Here is a 19,300-nt window from a genome sequence, read left to right as displayed (position 1 = left end):
AAAGACACAATCTTATACTGAATGCTATCTGAAGGAAGCACAGTAAAAGATAAGCCTTTCAAAATGAGCAAGTACTGTGTGACATGCATGATTGAAGAAGGTCAAAATGAGCAGTGTGGTTTGGTTTATAAGTGTATTTCTGCTAAGGCACGTAGAAGCAAACAGAATTGCCTTTCAGTAGCTGTGGTATAACAAAATACCAGCAATGAGAAATCCAGAAAATGGTGGGGGGAGTGGGTTGTTAAGTCACCTTTCCAAAATGGAGAGATGTAAGAACGGCTTTGAGATGTATTTTGTTTGGTTATTCAAAATGATGAATCAGAAAGGAAAGAGAATATTAATGTTTATCTGTTTGCTTCCCTCTGACTGTGATGCCTACAGTTTTTAAATGCAAAGCTAATAAAATGGTGGTGATAACAGAGAGGATGATGGGGTGAAAGCAGTAAAGGAAACAGGTGTTAACTTGATTTTTGGAAAGGTTTTTCTATGGAGTTGGCATTGCTGAGGGGGATTTCAGCATACGATTACACATTAATGTATTTAGAAATGGGAATTTTATGCAGCACCCTAAAACTGATGGGTCTGATTCTGAGCAAAACGTGCTCTTAGTTGAATTGATGGCAGTCCTAGATGAATTGGTCCCTGTAAAGGATTATTGCACATAATTAGAAATGGATGCATGTCTGAGATTAATTTGGATACCATTCATTAAAAAGTAAGATTTCATAACAGCACGATGAATAGTTTTGCAATAGACATTCAAATGTGAATACTCTGTATACACACAGACTTCTCTCTTTTGAGGATTTAATTATGTGGTAGGGTTCACCTGGAGAAGGATTTGGCACATCAGCTGCACAATTTGTATGGTCAGTTATAAGTAATAAAACCCAATTTAATGTGTTATCTGAGATTTTTTTAGAGTAACCACATTCTTTTCCTGTATCTAAAAATAGACTGAATTCTTTTTGCAAGCTGTTATGAAACAGTGCTGTCGGTCCTGTGAGCTTCCAGTTCCTTTCAGGGCCCTTTCCAAAATTACTGTGTTTTGGAGAAATAAATATAGTACCACTGAGTGTCTGAACTGTAAAGCTGTCCTCAGTGTAGTGAAATTGCAGCGTGTGTTCGTAGCTCACATGCACAAAAATGTTTTTGACAAACACATTGAATTCACGCTTGTGCATTTTTTTACCAATTTTTACCCTTCCTCATTGTGGTTGGTCTGTTTAACAAGCTTGAGTTTCTGAAATACCAGGTGGGAGACCTGGGAGAGAGCATGGCTTGTTTCTTGTTTCCCACACCAGCAGACTGCTAGACGTGCTCGCATGGCAGGAGGGGAAGGGAGAGGAGCTGCTTTGTACCGTACAGAAACAGGAGGAAGGAGGGAGCCCGTCATTGGCCTTCTGGTTTGTTTGCTTTATGTTTTTACTGCAGAGTTGAGTGTTTGTAGCTTTTCATGCTTGCTTGGCAAGTTCAGTGTGTTACCCTATCCTGGAGGGAAAAAAAAAACAACAAAATGGGTAGGAGGAAGCTGGGCTCTAATGGGTGGTTTGGCTGTTACAGGAGCTCAGAGCATGAGGAGTCCTGCAGCATTCTCAGGATAGTTGCTTGTTGGGTTTTTAAGAGGCTTTTAGGAGACATTAAGAAGAAAGTGAGATGGACCAATATGCTGAGTATCCTCTGAGATGTTAAAGATAATACAGCCCTGAAAAGCAAATGAATGCAGATATGAGATGTTTTTCTTAATGAGATTCCTCCTCCCTTTCCCCCACCTACTCCTAGAGAAACTTGGACTTGGGGGTGGCATAGCACGGGGGGTTAAGGTAGCTGTATCTTGGTATTCTGTGGGGTATTGCATCGGGCAGATAGAATGAGGCAGCATGTTTGAATCCTATCACTGTGAGCAGTGGGTGCCCTGCATGCCTGGCAGCAGCCTGAGCCAGGGAGCGCAGGTAGCTGGGAGCGAGGGCACGGCGGGGCTCACAGCCTGCCCTGACTTGTCACACCAACCCCGTTTGTTTGCAGAGCTGAGATCTGAAAAATACAGGGGGAAGTTTGGAGCACACGGGAATGTTTTTGTCCAGCGCAGTGCATACCTGGTTTGTTTATTTAAGAAGCAGTGATGAACCCCAGGGGTCTTTGTGTGAAATTCCTTGCCCATGCCTTGCAAATGCCATTAGCAAGCCAGCAGCAGCCAGAGCAGGGTGGTCTTGGGAAAGCCCTCAAAGAAAGCAAAACTGCCTTTATTTCTGTTGTCAGCTATGCCCTCATCCCCTGTACAGTGTAGTTAGGCCTTTGAGCTGTACAGATTTTCTGTTTTGCCTTTTTAAGGGCTTTGTAGAACTTCCATTGTGTTTCTGTTCCATCTTGAAAAATGCCAGTTCTTCCACCTGGATCACTTCTTAATGTTTGGACTGTTCCTAATGTATATAACAGTTTTCTGTGTCATGGGGTAGGACAAAACACTTGGCAGTCTTTTTGTTCTTCTTTTCTGAGCTCTGATTCTGGATTCTAAATTTGTCAGTGATGCAGTTTTACCACAAGATGTTACTGCTAAAGGTTATTAGTAAGGCTGGTATGTCTGACTGACTCTCTTACTGCCTTTCTGCAAAGGCTGTGTATGCATGTTGCTTTAAAATGGATTTCTGCTTCAGTGTTCTTCCACAACACTTGGAAAATAACAGAAACAAATGATGACAGCCAAGCACCCATGAGCAGTTTTAAAGTAGATAACCAGTGCTTTTATAATTCAATTTTTGTGATTTTGAGGGGTTTTGTAAATGTCAGTAAAAGGAAAATATTTTAAATTGACAGCAGGACAGCAAAGTTCTCGTTGCACAGCTTGCAGAAGTATTTGGGGTGGGGCAGTGTAGCCAAGCTTTTAGGACAACTGTTCTTTGCTTTTATTTTTGTTTCTTTTGTGTTGTTTTTTTTTTAGCCTTGAGGTATGTAAACCCCTCTCTCTTTGTAATTTATCTTTGCACAGAGAATTAAATGCATGTCTTCATGTTTTACATGGTTTCTTCATCAGGTCATTCCAAGAATGCTGTTGGGGAAAGTAAAGGAGGAATAAATCTCAAATAATGGTTTGGAAGAAAAAAGGTGGAGACTGAATACTGTTTGTTTCTTTTCCTAAGAAGAGATCTAATGTTAGTTGATATAAGAGGCATTGTGAATTACTGTGGTGTTGGAAGATTCCTTTGGGTGTAGGAACATGTGTCTTTTGTTTTGTTTTATTTTTAACTTAATTGTGGATGCATTGCATCTCCTAAGGCAAAAGTGTCATTTGTACTGAATTACAGAAATAAAACATGTTAAGAAGTAGAAGAACAATCAGTTCACAACATCCAGTATGACGTGACATTGCTGTGTCAGATAAATGCTTTGGAATAATTACTCCATAGCAGGGCATTGTAAGATAATAATGTGTTGTTATTCTTGTAACTAACACAGTTTTTTGGTTTTGCTTATGATAATATTGAACAATGTATATTAGTTCCCTACTTCCAGACTTCCAGCTAGTTCTGCTGTTTGTTGTACTTGATCTTAAAAGTAGGGAGGAAATGATCCTATCCAAATGTGGGACGGCAGCTGTTTATCCAGGGCGGCATTTCCTTCACTGGAGGATGACAGTGTGCCTGTAGAGCCAGAAGTAATTTTAGGGGACTAATATTGGCCAAAACAAATCCTACCATTTGTGTATTTTTTGTATCAAGGTCTTCACATACTCACTGTTTTCGTGTGACAGACTTTTAAGGGAAGTATGAAAGGAATGTGCAGACAGGGAACGCTGCAGCTTGTCATTGTGCATGTGGAGAAAAAACAACCAGTAACGTGTGCAGAAGCAGCCTTTTTCTTTCACAGTGATACTCTGAACTTTCTTTTAGAGCAGGTAGTCCCCGTATCAGCTCATCAGTAGGTTTTGAAAAAGTTCAGAATTGGAAATGTATTTTATTTTTGCATGTTGGACTTCGTTTATTCCTGTCTCTGTATGGAATTTCTGCCCTATGTAAGAAAATCACATGTTGGTATTTGATCACAAGTGAAAAGTATTGTTAGTATTCCTGTTATTCAGGTTATCTCCTGTGTATGACTTGATCTTTATTTATTTATTTTTGATCTTTAAGAAATTTTCCTCATACAGTTATCAGTGAGATATTTATTACAGGAAAGTTTTTAAAATACCTTCTGAAAACGTAAATGTTGGTTGTTGGCACTGATGGTTGGTATTCAGATGAGAGATCTTTGGGAAAGGGAGAGACAGATGGTGCTGGGTGGTTGCATGAGATTTTCCTGTGTGAGAGTTGTCCTTTGCTGGAAACAAATTCAAGCAATCCAGTCATGATTATAACACAATAAATGGCTAAAAAAAAAGCATGTAAAAAATTGGAAATAGACGTTTTGAACAATATGCTTTCTCTTTCCAAGGTAAATGAATGTATCGAATTCTACTTCAGAGTAAAAAGTCAAATAAAAAAGTAATGTGTAGCTTTAAGCATAGCCTTTCCTATTACAAATTTAGTCCAATTTTATGACTGGAGACTTTTGTGCCTATCACTGTCTTAATCATGACTTCACTAAAATGTCCACTCTGGGCCCATGGGCAGGTTGTATGGGTACATTGTCTGATAGATTGCACAGCACAGAATGTATTTATGCCTGATTTCTGCTTTTCTGTTGTCAGTGTTACAGAGTAGATTAGCTTGAGATTTCTGCATGTTCTTGTTTTGTATTTGCAAATGAATAATAGAATGTTTAGATGTTACGTAATTTCATAAATTCACTATGATGATATTTTTGCATTTTCATTGGTACTGCAGTTGAGGTACTAAGCAACAAGTTAAGCAACTTTATATTATTTAAGCATTCCATTTTCTTGTGTATTTTGTGTATTATCAGGGTAATTGTGGCTTCTTTCAGAATATGCATTCCTGTGAATGTTGCCATACAGAGGATATCTGCCAGTCTTACTGTTTGGTTGAAGAATACCTTTTCTGTCCAAAGGTTCTGTGGCGAGGTCTGTCACTAGAAGCCCTTAGAAATTCTACACTCCTTAGCTTCTCTCCCAGATGATTCTGTATTTTCTTCAAGACTCACTCTTAGGCATGGGTAAGCTCTCTGACAAAATCCAAACTGTCAGTGTTGACCTAAAAAAAAAACATATGTGAAAGTCATTTCATGTAGGGCACCTACCCGAAGCATGCTGCTGATAGTGACTGGATGGATGGTGTGTTATTTCTTTCCTTTGCTTCTCTCTTCCTCTCTCTCTTTGTTCTTTAAAACTCCAATTGGAAACAAACGCATGCAGCTCCAAGTTCTATACGTTACAAAGGAACCAGTTCTCTACTAAGTTTCTTGACACAGTGGCTTTAGTCCATCAGCCTGGTTGATCGCCTCTCATGGTGACTGGACAATGCCCCAGGGCAGGACCACATCCCAAGCAGATGTTCTATTTGGATGAAACTTTGGCCATTGTTTATCAGGCTGTTCTAATAAATGTATTTGAACTGTAGCTTTATGTTGATGTCTTCTTGATGTCGAACTGTGGCTTTATCTTGATGTCTTCCAAAGCAACAAATTGCTATTATGTGTTTCGTGCTGTAAATCATTCATACATCTACTAAACGATCATATTTCTTCTCTTGAAAGCTCATGAATGTGCATACTTCAACATTTTGCTAGTTAATCTTGAAGACTTTTCCTCCCCAAAAAAATCCTTGGGCAGAACAATTCCATGGAAAGAAGGAAGAAGTTTTTAGAGCTCCTTCTTTGGCAAAATGTCATTAAAGTTCACTACTTTGTTTTTCATGAAGTAACTTCTTAAGCCCAAACAAAACCTACTGGGATGTTTTCACAGCCTTCCAACAAAGGCAGCAACCTCTTATTACTTCTGCTCCACAGTACTACTGTACATGGGAATAGCTTGTATCTTCTGGGGGGTCAAAGAAGGCCATAGTAGTGTGGAAACTATTCTTAAGCTGCATGTTTTTTCTGTATTGTCAAAGCTAAAATACTAGAACAAGTTTTGGCAGAAACAGAACCATTTTTGTCATTAATAATACTATAAAGACACAATGTAATTTTATTTTGTAACCATTACTGCAGGTAGCATATCAAAATATCCAACAGTGAATTTTTTGTTGGAATGGAAGGAGACTCAGAAATGTGTGAGGTTTCTGGTGGACAGTCATTTTGGTATTTTCTATCCAACGTCAGGGCCTCAGATTCACAGAATTGCAGGTGTTGGAAGGGATTTCAAGAGATCACCAAGTCCAACCCCCTGCTAAAGCAGGTACCCTACAATAAGTCGCACAGGTAGGCATCCAGCTGGGTCTCGAATATCTCCTTAGAAGGAGACTCCACACCTCTCTGGGAAACCTGTTCCAGTGCTCCATCACCCTTACCATATAAAAGTTCTTATGCATGTTTGTATGGAACTTGCTGTATTCAAGTTTTAGACTATTGTCCCTTGTCCTGTCATTACACATCACTGAGAAGAGCCTGGCCTCATCTGTTTGTCTCCCACCTCCCTTTAGATACTTAAACATTTATCATATCCTCACTCAGTCTTCTTTTCCCTATGCTGAACAACCCAGGTTACCCAGCCTTTCCTCATACAGGAGATGCTCCAGGCCTTTAAGCATCTTTGTGGTTCTCTGCTGAGCTCCTTCTAGGAGATCCCTGTCTTTTTTGAACTGGAGAGTCAGAGCTGGACACAGTAGTCAAAATGTGGCCTTACCAGGGCAGAGTAGAGTAGGAGGAGGAGGATTGCCTCCTTTGACCTGTTGTCCATACTCTTTTTTTTATGTTCCCCAGGAAGCCATTAGCCTTCTTGGCCACAAGGGCAAACTGCTGGCTGATGACCATCTGTTGTCTGCCAGGACCCCCAGGTCCTTTTCCACAGAGCCCATCTCCAGCGGATCATTCCCTAACTTTTACTGATGCATGCAGTTGTTCCTCCCTGGGTGCAAGATTCTACACTTGCTGTTGTTAGACCTCATCAGGTTTCTCCCTTCCCAGCTCTCCAGTTTGTCTGGGTCTTGTTGAATTGGTAGCACAGCCTTCTGGTGTGTCAGCAAATCCTCCCAGCTTTGTGTCATCAGCATTTGTATTATCTCATTGTCTCTCTTCTCCAGCTGCTATGGCTACTGTTCAGAAGCATTCAGTTCCTGCCATGCTCACATACCAAATGAACATATCAACCTTTATTTATTCCATTCCATAAACTATAATGGAAGATGATTGGAATTACCCCTATTCTATATGAATCCTTCTATGAAAGGATTGCCTTTCCCACAGGAGAGTATGTGTGTGGTCTTCTCAGAGTGGTACTTTGGTTGGACAAATTTAAGCCTTTCTGATGGATTCTGATGCTTATGGAACTAGAATCAGGAATTTCCACTGCTGTTTGGTGACTTAGCTCTGAGAGATCTCCACTTCTGAGAACACTGAAATACTACTTTTGACCAAGACTTTCCTAAGAGATGGAGAAGAGTTGAGTAAGCACAGTGATTATGAAATAGAACTTTATCAATTAAAACATTGAGTTCTAAACTAAATAAGAATCCGAAGCCTTTGTATACTTGGTTTGAAGTCTCACTTGGCTGCTTTCCAGGTAATTAATATTTCAGTGTTAATCTAGAAAGCCAAAAAAACAGGTGGTCTTCCTCAGAATGCTTGTATTTCACAGTGGAAGAACATTTGCAAACGAGTTGTTGGTACACAAGAAAATAAGTACTTTATTAAAGTTTACTTAATAAACTTACTTTATTACAAGTATGTTTGAAAGGGGGGATCTGGGTGGATTTCTGAGGCTATTAATTTGTGTAGTCTTTTCTTCTGACATCGTAGATACAATATGCGTGATTTTTCATACAGAATACTTGAAATCAAAGATGCTGTTATTCTTTATGGAATGATGTTCACAAGTTTCTCTAAGGCATACCTTTTACATATGTTCTACTATTTCTTATCTACATCTACTATGTCTTATCTTTTTGCTTTATTTGTGTTACTCTTCCATTATAATGGTATACAGTTGAGTCCTGACTTTGTAAGAAAACACAGGAAAGATGCAGTCAGAATTACTTTTGAACGTGTTTAGCACCCAGGAATTTCAAGGGCTTTAAAAAGATGCAGAGGCCATTCAATTGAAGCTGGGTAGTGCCTGAGAATGCTAACATTTTTTCAGCTATCGTTTAAAGACTGAATTGTTAACAAAATGTCAAAATGACAGATTTATACTCTTCACCTGCAAATTGTTACTGATAGCTTTGCTAAGAAATTTGTGTCCTATTAGCCATGTCAGTTGTTAGAAGTATCCAAATCTGGAGGGTTTTGGGTCCCATGGGCATACCTCCCATCCCAGCTAAATAGCTAAATACAAGACTGCTGCAGCTTTGTGTCCCCAGAGCCAGCCCCTGATGAGACTGAACACTTATTCCCTGTAGGTGCACACACATACACGCACACACATAAAATGCATACGTAGCTGGCTACATAGACTAGCGGAGACTCAGAACAGAGCTTTCGGTGGCACTCACACAAACATACATGGAGTGCTCAAAACAGGATCTGCATGGCCAACCCAGTCCTCCTCCTGTTTTCCAGCTGCTCAGGTCTGATGCCCTAGTTGTTGGCCCATAGAACCTCTAAAGTTTATTCTTGTTCCAGTTGTTGGTGCTTGGACCTCTTATCTACCTGCTGGCTAGTTGGGATTAAGTTCACTGGAGTTCCCACATTCAAATATGAAGTGCACCCACAAAGAACATAAAAATAGAGTTTAATGACACTGTAGGATAGACTGTCAGATTAAGGGGAAGGCTGTCAGACAAGTGTTCTGAGCCATCTGCACTGGGCCTACCCCTTTCATCCTCCTCTTTCCTCACTCTTTTCCTATGCTTGTTGCTTCCTTGTCCACCTTTATCCCTGTCTTTCTCCACCTCTAGTGCCTTTCCCTAAGTATTTCGTAATGTCTTGCATATTTCACAATCCTATGGCAAGTTTTATCCAATCCCAAAGTATTATTCCTTCCCACATCCTGTAAATCTTGTATTCCTAAGGCAATAACCTTTAACATTCAAGGTGCTCTTAGGGAGAGAGCTTCCTCCTTGTTCATCTTGGTGGGTTTTTCACTGGGAGACAATGATGTAATTGATTGTCTTGGGAGGAGCTGATTCAGGAGCTCCCTTTTCACAGATTGGGTTGCTGGGGTTTCTTACCCGCTGATTTTCCGCTGATTCTTGCTGGCTCTGTTTTTACAGTGATTGCCCTTTAATCAGATAATCTAACACCAGTCTTCCAGTCGCACCTGTCAGAACTGGACTTGGGCCTGTTTGGATTTTTGACAATCTGGCACTGACATCCAAAAGATTACAATCAGCTGAGGATGCAAAATCATCAATTCCTTTATTAACATTTCTCTGTTTTATTTAATTTTGACTTGGAGAGTTTTGTCTACTTAACTGTATTTTATAGACTTGTGTGTCTGGAAGGGAAAACAAGTTTCTTCTTACAAAGTGCATAACGTATATCTATGCTTCAGACTTACAGCTGCTGCAGTAGTTAGGCTCATATGTCTAATGAAGGCAACGCTCAGTAACAACCACAAATGAGTAGTGCTACTTACTCCACCAAACTTGTCCTCTGTACTTGTTGCAAAACCCATTTGAGGTAAGGTAGCATATGGACATACAGTATAGTAAGTGAGGAGTTCTGGAGCATAACCCAGCTCAGACTGGTCATCCTGCCTCTGCTCATTCTGGTCCAGAATAGAAAAGAGCTGTCTGATGATGGCAATTGAAAGAAATTTTTTGTACTAGTTAAAAAACAACACACGCACATACGCAAAAACAACCAGCCCCAAAGCAGTCATATATCCTTGCTTAGAAGTGGCATCTTTAAAGTGGACAGGAAGGCTGTCATTAATTTGACCTGCAAGTACCAAGAGATTGCTCAATTCTGTTACAAGGTAGCTGTGCAGGCAGAAAAACAGCCCACAACACTGGTTAGCCAATATTTGCCTATCTGACATCTGTATTTGGAAAACCTGGCGAGTATGTTTCTAATGTAAGAGCCCAAGAGCTAGCTAATGCTTGAGGCTTTGCCAAGTTCCTCTCTCAGGAGAAAAATAGACTCTGATTTGAGGGTTGTGAGATTTTTGTGCCTGTGTGTGTGTGCAGCCCTGTTTATTTACAAAGAATGTAAACAGAGCTCTGTTTGCAGGAGTGGAGCAGAAACACTGTGCAACAGGCCGCTGTTTTGCTGATGTTTTCAAGTCTGCCTGTCTAGCTAGTACTGTGCTCAGGGAAAAAAGAAGAAAAAAGGAGAGAAGGAGAAAAAACACCCAGCTCTCCTTCCTGAGATCACAGACGCAGTGTTTCTTGCTGTTTCGTTTCTGGCTATTACATTGAGGCATCTGTACCTGCAAGTGATTTTTCCCAATTCATTCAACTTTGTCATTGATATTTAAGAAATTCTTTAATCCATACACTTTAAACTCTGACAGGATTTGATGTGTCCATGTGTTGAACAGTCCTTTTCTCTACTTTTTTATTTTGTTTATTTGCAACTGTTGTCTAAAAGAGCTGATATGACTTTCTTTTTTTTCTCGGACTGGAAGTGTTCAGCTCAGCAATTGGCCTTGATGGCAGCCAGTGCACAACTACTGAGAGCTCAGCATGATCACAGACATTAATTTTTAGGATAACAGTGTCATAGTTGAAAGACAATTTCAGAAGCAGTTTCTGTGCAGCCTGCAGTACCTCTCTTTGCATGCTGCTCTTCATTCCCTCCCAGGTCACAGTGCCTGGCAGCTGAGGACTCCTGCCCTTTGCTGAAAATAGCTCTGCTTGGGACTTCCTTGCAGACAGGTGTGAGTTGCTTTGGGCTCCATCTTCCCAGGCATCTGCCAGCCCTTTCCTGGCCTGCTCTGGAGCAAGATTCTTTAGATCAACTCCACTCTGCATTTTTGTTTTCCTTCTAGCTTGTTGCTTTTCTCTCACAGGCAGGCTGGCCATGGTTATCGCGTGGTACTTGGTCACTCTGCTCCGCTGGGCCGAGCTGCTGTGAAGTCAGCAGAGTCTGACTTCTGTGCAGGCCTGTTTCCTTCTGGAACTCCTGAAAGCTGCTGTGGTGCAATTAGCTTCCTGGCTCCCCGAACTTCTTTAACATGTAGTTATTCTGTCCTCAGCTAGCAGTTTGCGTGCTGCTGCCTGTGAGAAGGAATTTGAAGTCATTTGTAGTGCAGCTTTATCCCAGAGCTTCCCTTCACCCTGCCCCAGGCCTCGTTTTGTTGTCCCCTCTATGTGTTTAGATACCATCTGCTCACAGTCCTTTGCAAGTGCTTCCCTTTATCCTCTGCATTTGATTTGTCACTATTTTTTGTTTTTAGATTTGTTTTGGAGTAGTGGTCCGTTGACAGAAATATAGATTGTGCAAAGGGAAAGCTATAGACATGAAAATATGGTGGAACTTAGTGTACTTCTGTATATGTGTATTTTTGACACAGATTTTGTAGTAATCGAGGTATCAAAGAATAATTATGGATAGAAAAGGACACTAAGGTTACCTAGTCCAGCCATCAACTCCACCACCTCCCTGGGCAGCCTGTGGCAACACCTCACACTCTTTCAGAGAAGAAACTGTTCCTAGTACCCAACCTGAACCTCCCCTGCTGCAATAGCTGGCTCCCTTAGTTTACAATAGCTTGCAATAACTGGAGTTCACAAGTGGAATAGTAGCATTTATTCTGATGTAGGAAAAAAAATTGCCCAAGTATGTATGGAAGAACAAAGTGTTAGAGGCTTAAAAAATATTTAACATTGATTGAACATCAGCAGTCTCTTGTTTATATTTACTTTAGCAAAAATTTTTACAGCGTTGATCATAATATCCTGATTGACAAACTGTTGAAGTATGGGCTTGATAAGTGGGCAGTGAAATGGATTTAAACTGAACTTTTGGGATGAAAGGGTTGAGGGCTGTGACCAGTGGCACAGTGTACAGCTGGAGGCCCATCACAGCTGGGGCACTTCAGTGGCACTACAGTTTAACATCCAGGGAGGTCCCAAGTCCTGCACCTGAGTGGGAATAGCCCCCAGCACCAGGCTGGGGGCCCACCAGCTGGTGAGCTGCAGAACAGGACCTAGGGAACAGCAAGTTGAACATGAGCCAGGAATGCATGGGGCAGAGCTGCCAGAAGGTTGAGAGGCAATCCTTGCCTCTCTTGGTGAGAGTCCTTGCCCAGTCTTGGTGAGACATGTGGCAGTGCTGTGTTCAGGACCAGGCTCCCCAGAACAAGAGATGGAGGCATACTGGAGCAGGTCTGGTGGAGGGCTGCTGAGATGGTGAAGCACTGGGAATATCTGGTATAAGAGGAGAGGCTGGGGGAGCTGGGGTTGTTCAAACTGGGGAAGAGGAGTCTCAGGAAGGATTGGTGTGTAGGAATTGATATCTCTGACTGATCTCAGTGGTGCCCACCTCTGGGAGGTGGGGTCATGGTACTCAGTGAGGGAACTATTTGGTTGCTGTTGATCATCTGTCCTGGGTATTTCAGAGCAGTATGTTACTATCTTAATTTCTGATGCTCTGAGTTATTCATAGTTAATTATGCTTTCCATCTATTAAATGTTCAGCAGATTCTAAGTAAGATTTTATTTTTTCTTTCTTTTTTGCTTTGTGGTAAATTCATATCCATAATTATTACAGAGAAAGCTTTTTACTGAATTATATTAACAATGTAATAATTTAACTCCTTCAAGACGTGGCTGATCTGCTTGTCATAAACCAAGTAATACAGCAATTTTTCTGTTCTTGGGCAATCTCATCTTAATTCACCAATAACAAATGTGTTTAAACATCATTTTGGTTTCTGTGGAAGCTGTTGTGAGGGAATCACTGGGCAAACTATAGCTGTTTCTCCATAATAAGTGCCTAGAAAACTATTTTTGCCTATGACTTTTGTATTTTAGGCTGGGACCAGCTCATTCTAAGTAATCAAATGTAAACCGCAAATACTCAAAATTGCAAAATGTATGCAACACTACTCGTTCAGTACACTTAGGGTCAGAATTTGGCAATGATATTTTTTGATAGAAAAGGAATATATAGTGTATTGAAGTGTTTTATCCTGAAGTGAAATGATAACAACTGTATTTTAATGTGAACAAAAATGGCTAAAAACTGCCAATTCTGAGTGTAATGCAGTTAGATGTCAGCATGGATAATGATGCACAAGGATTTACAAGGATTGTACAATACGCTGTGCTGCATTTGTGTTAGATAGGCCCGTTGTGATAATTAGTAGATGCAAACATGAGTGATTTACATTGTGCATATTGAAAGCACTGAATATTATCAACTGGAACATTTTCTCCTTCCTTTTAGCCTCGCGTGCACCTGTTTTGTTCCTTGTGTCAGTTGGTGAAAGAGACCACAGGGCATCAAGTTGTGATGCAAGATGTAGCTTTTCAAGTAGTGCTGATAATCTGCTCTAAGATCTGAACAATGAAGAATCAGGAGGCAATCAAGAAAGAAAATAATTCTTGCTAAGTGAAAAAGTGATTTTTTTTGGAAGCAAGATTATATAGTATTCATAGGGGAAAATATTGGCAGGAATTTCATATTCATTTTGCTGGTCTGCAGAGTTCAATCGCACACTGCTTCTGTGATTGCACAAACTATTTCTTATTTTCACTGTAACAACATTTATGTTGTTTAAAGAGAGTTTGAGGTGGTGAACTAAGAATTAAGTTCTATATAATCCCTGTGCTCTGATCTTTTCTAAAGCCATGCGTAAATGAGTGCCTGGTTTGATGAGAGGCTTGACGGTTGAGGGAGGAAGGTATTGCTGTGTCTCATCTGATGTTTTTTTTCAAGTAATGTAGTTCTTTTTTAATCAAGTCTTCTTGAGATAGGAATCAAAGTTTTGTAATATAAAATTTAAGTGGAGTTTGAAAATATTAAAGTTTCTTTCTGGGTAATTTTGGCATACTTATTACTGCTGTTAGCATTCAGTGATATAATTTTATCGTAATACAAAAGTCTGCTTTCAATTACAATTTTGTTCTTCTGCATGCAATAGAAATCCATCAAAACACAGAACTGAGTTTCTTGGGCCAGACTGGAGTTCTTTGATTGCTGTTGTGTAGAGTTGTGTCATCATAGTATCAGAGGAGATGATGTGTTCTGAGTGAATCACTGACTGGATGTTAAGATGAAAATTTAGGAGTTTGTAAGTTTTTTCATTTTTATTTGATATGTTAATTTCACTTCAAAATGCAAATCTTAAGGAAGAGGCAATTTCAATAAGTTACAAAATGTACTGTTTATGTTAAACTTAAGGGGGAAAAATATTAGTTTTATGGCCTTCATGCTAGTTAAGTTTGGTGGCTATGTTTAGGTATTGATAATTACTGCTCTGGTGTTGCTGACATGACTGGTTTGGTTTTTTTTGTAAAATCAATTAACTATACCCTATTTTGCTTAAGGCATTTTGCGTATTCCTTAAGGTTTCTTGCTTTTATTTATTCACTTATTTATTTCACATTTTTGGCAGTTGTACATTGTTATATCAGCATACTTCAGAGCAGGGCTAGCTCGTGTTGAACTGGAATCTGTAAACTTGTAATTAAGATGGTGGTGCTGTTATGTAATCAGGTTCAGTAAGGATATAAGAGCACAAAAGGGAAATGTTTTACTCACAAGAGATGCTAGCCTCTCTTTCGTTGTTTGATTGTCATTTGTTTGCTTTAAAGTTTCCCTTTAAGTGACTTGGTTCCTTAAAGATAGGGGTTCTCAGTGTGAAAGATGCATGTTTATATTTCTTCCAACTGAAGGTGACTGGTGAAAGGCAGGGGACATGCACTCTGAGGAGGAATTTTTTTTTTCAGTGTTTGCTTATTTAGAAGGAATGAGACCTCAATTTTAAGAAATGATGTTTAATGGCTTCCAGTAAAGCATAATAGCACATGTACATGCAGTATCCTGAAGCGTTCATTCCGTGTAGCAATAGCTAAATGTAACATTTAACTTAAGTATTCCTTTGCCTTTTTTATTAACAGGAGACGCTGAATTTAATAATTCATCTGGAGTTCTCTTGCACTTGTATGAAGTTAATCTTAACACTTCAGTGCTCTTTTGTAAATGTTTTTTATTGGAGTTCCCACTGTTGTTACAAGTACAGTTTGCAAACGTTTAAGCTAAAGAAAATAGCTGTGGACTGAGGCTGATAAAGCTCTGATTTCAATAAGCTGTGTCAGTTTGTACCTACACTGACTGAAATACTCATCTTCACCTCACACTCCTTTTTCTGTCTTATTTTTACTTGTGCCAATGATTATAACATTCTTGCCTTAGGAAAGCTTGATGCATCTCCCTCTAGGGCTCATCAATGCTGTATTTGAATTGTCCTCAGGGTTTTCAGCAGCACAGCAGAAGTCATTACTTTGCCTCAGGATCTGATTGTGCTGTGTCTGAAATGATCCCAGTCTATGGTAGGCAAAATGAAAGGGGCCCATGTTCGATTATCAAACCCTTCTACATTCACACTGCTTTCACTTCAAGGACATTTTGTTAATTCTTCAGACCAGTGTCATTTTTGTATCTCCGTGTCTTGTGTAAGGCTGTGGATTGTGGAGGTGGGGAGTTTTCACAGTGGTCAATCTGTACTGGTTTTAATGTACTCTGGTTTACTTTTGTTGCTGCTTGTACTCTCTTGGAATTGTTGGATGTCACACTGGGACATGGGATTTGCTCTCGAGCCCTTGGCACATGCTTGCACAGTGCCGTGGGGAACAGCTGCCTGCAGCCAGCAGGGCAGCGATGCTGCTGTGTTGGGAGTCGTCTTCAGTCCCCCCCACTGAAGGAAGGTGAATCCTGGGCGCAGTAAAGGTTGTCCACATCTCTTTTCACTTTGCTGCAGGAGGATTCATTTCTGACACAGAAACAAATATCAAGAGAGGCAGTGATGCCTTAAGCTGTTCCAGCTGTCTCCTAGGTGGATATATCCCGAATTTCCAGTTGGCACCTTCTGTAGCAGCATTTTGGTGCTGATGTCAGGACAAACTTACCCAGGTTACTTATGCTTCTACTGAACAATGGGGGGTATAGAAATTTTGCACAACTCCCACAGAAAGGCTGACCTCAGCCTAGCAATTTGGCAACTGCAAGGTGTGATTGTGCCCCACCACTGCATTTTGGCCTTGCACCAGCTGTCCTGTCCCCCTCTATGCAAGTTTGCCACCAGTTTACTGAGGCATCAGGAAATGCCAAAGCCTGCTTGATGGGCATGATGGGGCATGGTGGGAGGGAGGAGAGAAACTGTGTGAAGGCAGTATTTGCATATTCATTGAGATATTGAGGTTTTTTTCCTCTCTCTCTCTCTCTCTCTCTCTCTCTCTTTCTCTCTCTCTATATATGTATTTTTTAAAGCAATAGTAATAACATTAATGCTTAGATCTTAAAAATTCTCGCAGGGTTTACTTGCATTTGTTCCAAGTTGTTTTGTGGATTTTTATTTTAATTGTAGTCCTCACTATTGCTATAACTGCAGTTTGCAAACTTTAACACATTCACTAGAAGAACATGTTGCGTTTCAATTCTTGAATTCAGCAGCAGTTCTGGACAAAAAACTGTGTTAATCTAGATGAACGCTCATTTATTTTGCCCAGCAAAGTTTATGCATCTTACCATAAACCCGAATTATGTAGCCCAGTCCTAGTAAGGTTTGAGACTCTGATTTTCCAGTACCTTCTCCATAGGCAAACATTTCTTTCGTCTTATTGAATGATTAGATAGTGAAGTTTTCAGACTGCCATAGTGCTTAGGTATTTGGGGTTTAATATATATTAAAATGAAACGAATAGTAAGGAAAAGTCATCAACTATTCTTGGTTATATGGTTCCCATTCAGTAGTTGCAAAGTCAGCTGCTGCTTGAGGGTTGAGGTGGAATAACTGAGCTGCAAAGCACAGGCTTGTTTGCACTTGCAGAGCCTTATCGCCCAGCTCCTTTCAGTTTGAGGGGATGAAGGTTAAGACTTGTTTTCTTTTTGCTGGATCCTGAATGTCTGCTAAAATGTTCAGGAGAAGAAACGATGTTCCTATCACCTCTTTTCAAAAATGACGAGCATAGCAGGTTATCCTAGCCTTGCAATAGTTTTTTTTTTTTTTCAGTCTCTCTCCATCGTTAGTTAATCCAGTATCATTCTTATCTTCTATCTCACAGATCAATGGCAGCTGTTGATCTGTGTGGTGTAAGGCATTTAACTTGCTGTCTCAAGAGGTCTTCTGAGCAGCGGTGGAACTGTAAAGCTTTGTTGAAACATTCTTGTTCTTTTTGACAAAGGTTCGAGAATGAAGGCACTGAAGAAGGAGAAGGCACAAAAGTGCAATCCATTTAGCACAGATTTTGGGAACTGTTTTTATAATCCTCCAGATTAGGAACTTCATTCTTGAAAGGGGAAGTGGAGGAGGAAGGGTTAACAACATCTATGGTCCCCTGGCTGTGGAATTCCAATAAGATTTTCATTAGTGGTTTAATTTAGCTATAGACTTATAACTAATGTAGTGTTTTCACCTTTGAACTTGACATATATGGCACACCTTCTATGATACATTGCCCATGTGTTTCTAAAAACGAAAACACTGAGACAAGGCATTGGCAGTCCTATTAGAATGCATGTCAAGTAGCAATGTGCTCACAGTGTAACATCCTCCTTAGTCTGTCATGAATGGCAACAAATAGTTATTTGTGAAATGAGAAAATGTCTTTTTATCTGTGATCAATATTAAAGCTGTTAGACAAATATTGGAGAATTCTTCTAACTACTAGCCTAGTCCAGCAATAACATTGAAAATAACATTTTAAAAAAAGTTTTCTGAATTTAAAGAAAAAAAAAAAAAACCTAGAAAACAATCTTGGGAATGTTTGCCCAATTCAGTGATCTGGGTACATCAGCTGGGAGCAAGAGATCTAAATGCCATGAAAGACATGTTTGAAAAATGAAAGCACCCATTATAGATCAAAACAAATGTTTTAAGTTCACTGTGCCCAAAATCTGGTATGTTTTTGTTACAGCAAAGATGTTTAAGCTTTGAAGTTAGAACAGAACAGAACTGGATCATGCTGTTAGGAAAGTCATCTGATCTAAGGCTTGGTAAGCCCAGTTGGCAGTGTTGATAGGCCTGCTGGGATGCAGGAAAATGATATTTGCAATTCAGCAGGCCTTTGACAAGGTGAGTTACTGGGGTAGGAGTGGCATTTGCTCTCTCTGGATTGTTTTAAAGGATAGAGGGATCTGAGAAAGTAAGGTTCAGGTATCGGTGAATAAAAATATTGCATGATTTACTTCCTTTCTGAGAAGGAAAAGGCAACAACTGGCAAAGGAAACCTCTTTGTGCTGTGCAACATAGGAGCTTTTTACCTGTGGCAGACTGTTCCAGCTCAAAATTGAGACAATTCTCTTCTTTATAAAATTTTCATTCATGGGTTGTCAACATTGTTAAAATCTATGCTTGTTCAAAAATGCTTTGTTTCTTCTTTATGATAATTTACAATATAGAATGTCAAGTTAATCAGGTCAGTGTTATGTAGTTAAGATGATCTGAAGCCTAAGTAGAACACTAATAGTTTTCTAAGACAAGGCCACCTGTATTGGACAGACTGAGAGTATGGGAAGATGCTTGTGTGTCTGTGTGTGTTTGATTCAGTGTAACTACAGGAAAAATGTCAAGGGCCACTCACTTGCATTTATTGTAACATCAGAATTTTGTTCCTTCTGAGAAATCAGCAATGAACGCAATGAACCACATGTATTTAGTCTTCAAGCATTTGTGCTGTGTATGTTACTACTTAATTTTTGAGGTGTGGTATAAAGTTCAGTGGAAGAGATCCTTCCTACTGAAAATACAGTTTTACAGATGGCTTAAGTCCGTGTTTAAAATCTCATTTTACCCCCAACACTTCTGTGCTGGCACTGATATGCTTGATGCATTCAGTTTGATCAACCTGAAACCCCTGTCAGGGGTGCAGCAGGGGGCAGGTTTCCACTGAGTTAGGGCTTATATGGTGGCCTAGGCACGAATGCTGACAGAAGTGATGCCTGGAAATGTGTTGGACGTGAGCAGAAGGGCAGTCTCTCTCAATGGAAGCAGACTGAAGCCCAGATTCACCCTCAGTCCCAGAGGGGAAAGAGGCAGGAGGTGAGCTCCCTGCCACCAAAATAAGGAAAGAAGAAAGGTGATGACTTATTCCTTTTACTGCTGCAAACATTCATCTGTTCTCTTCCTTGTCTTGCCTCA

The 19,300-nt window shown here is 40.1% G+C and overlaps 1 protein-coding gene across 8 annotated transcripts in view; it reads left to right on the top strand.

Moving 5' to 3' along the window:
- Window positions 1-19,300, top strand: part of SRPK2 (SRSF protein kinase 2) — a 134,691-nt gene that overhangs the window by 46,518 nt on the left and 68,873 nt on the right. The window contains exon 2 of one of the 8 annotated variants that reach the window (XM_090135792.1): window positions 1,308-1,406. The exons of 6 other annotated variants lie outside the window; for them this stretch is intronic. In XM_090135792.1, the coding sequence (XP_089991918.1) occupies window positions 1,308-1,406 (99 nt within the window). Of the gene's footprint in view, window positions 1-1,304; window positions 1,407-19,300 lie in introns of all 8 variants that reach the window. One more of the 8 variants, XM_090135788.1, reaches the window with a different exon arrangement.

This window comes from Phasianus colchicus, chromosome 1 (assembly GCF_987193195.1).
Source record: "Phasianus colchicus chromosome 1, bPhaCol1.hap1.1, whole genome shotgun sequence".
Lineage (NCBI taxonomy): Eukaryota > Metazoa > Chordata > Aves > Galliformes > Phasianidae > Phasianus > Phasianus colchicus.
This window is presented reverse-complemented; position numbering and strand designations above follow the sequence as displayed.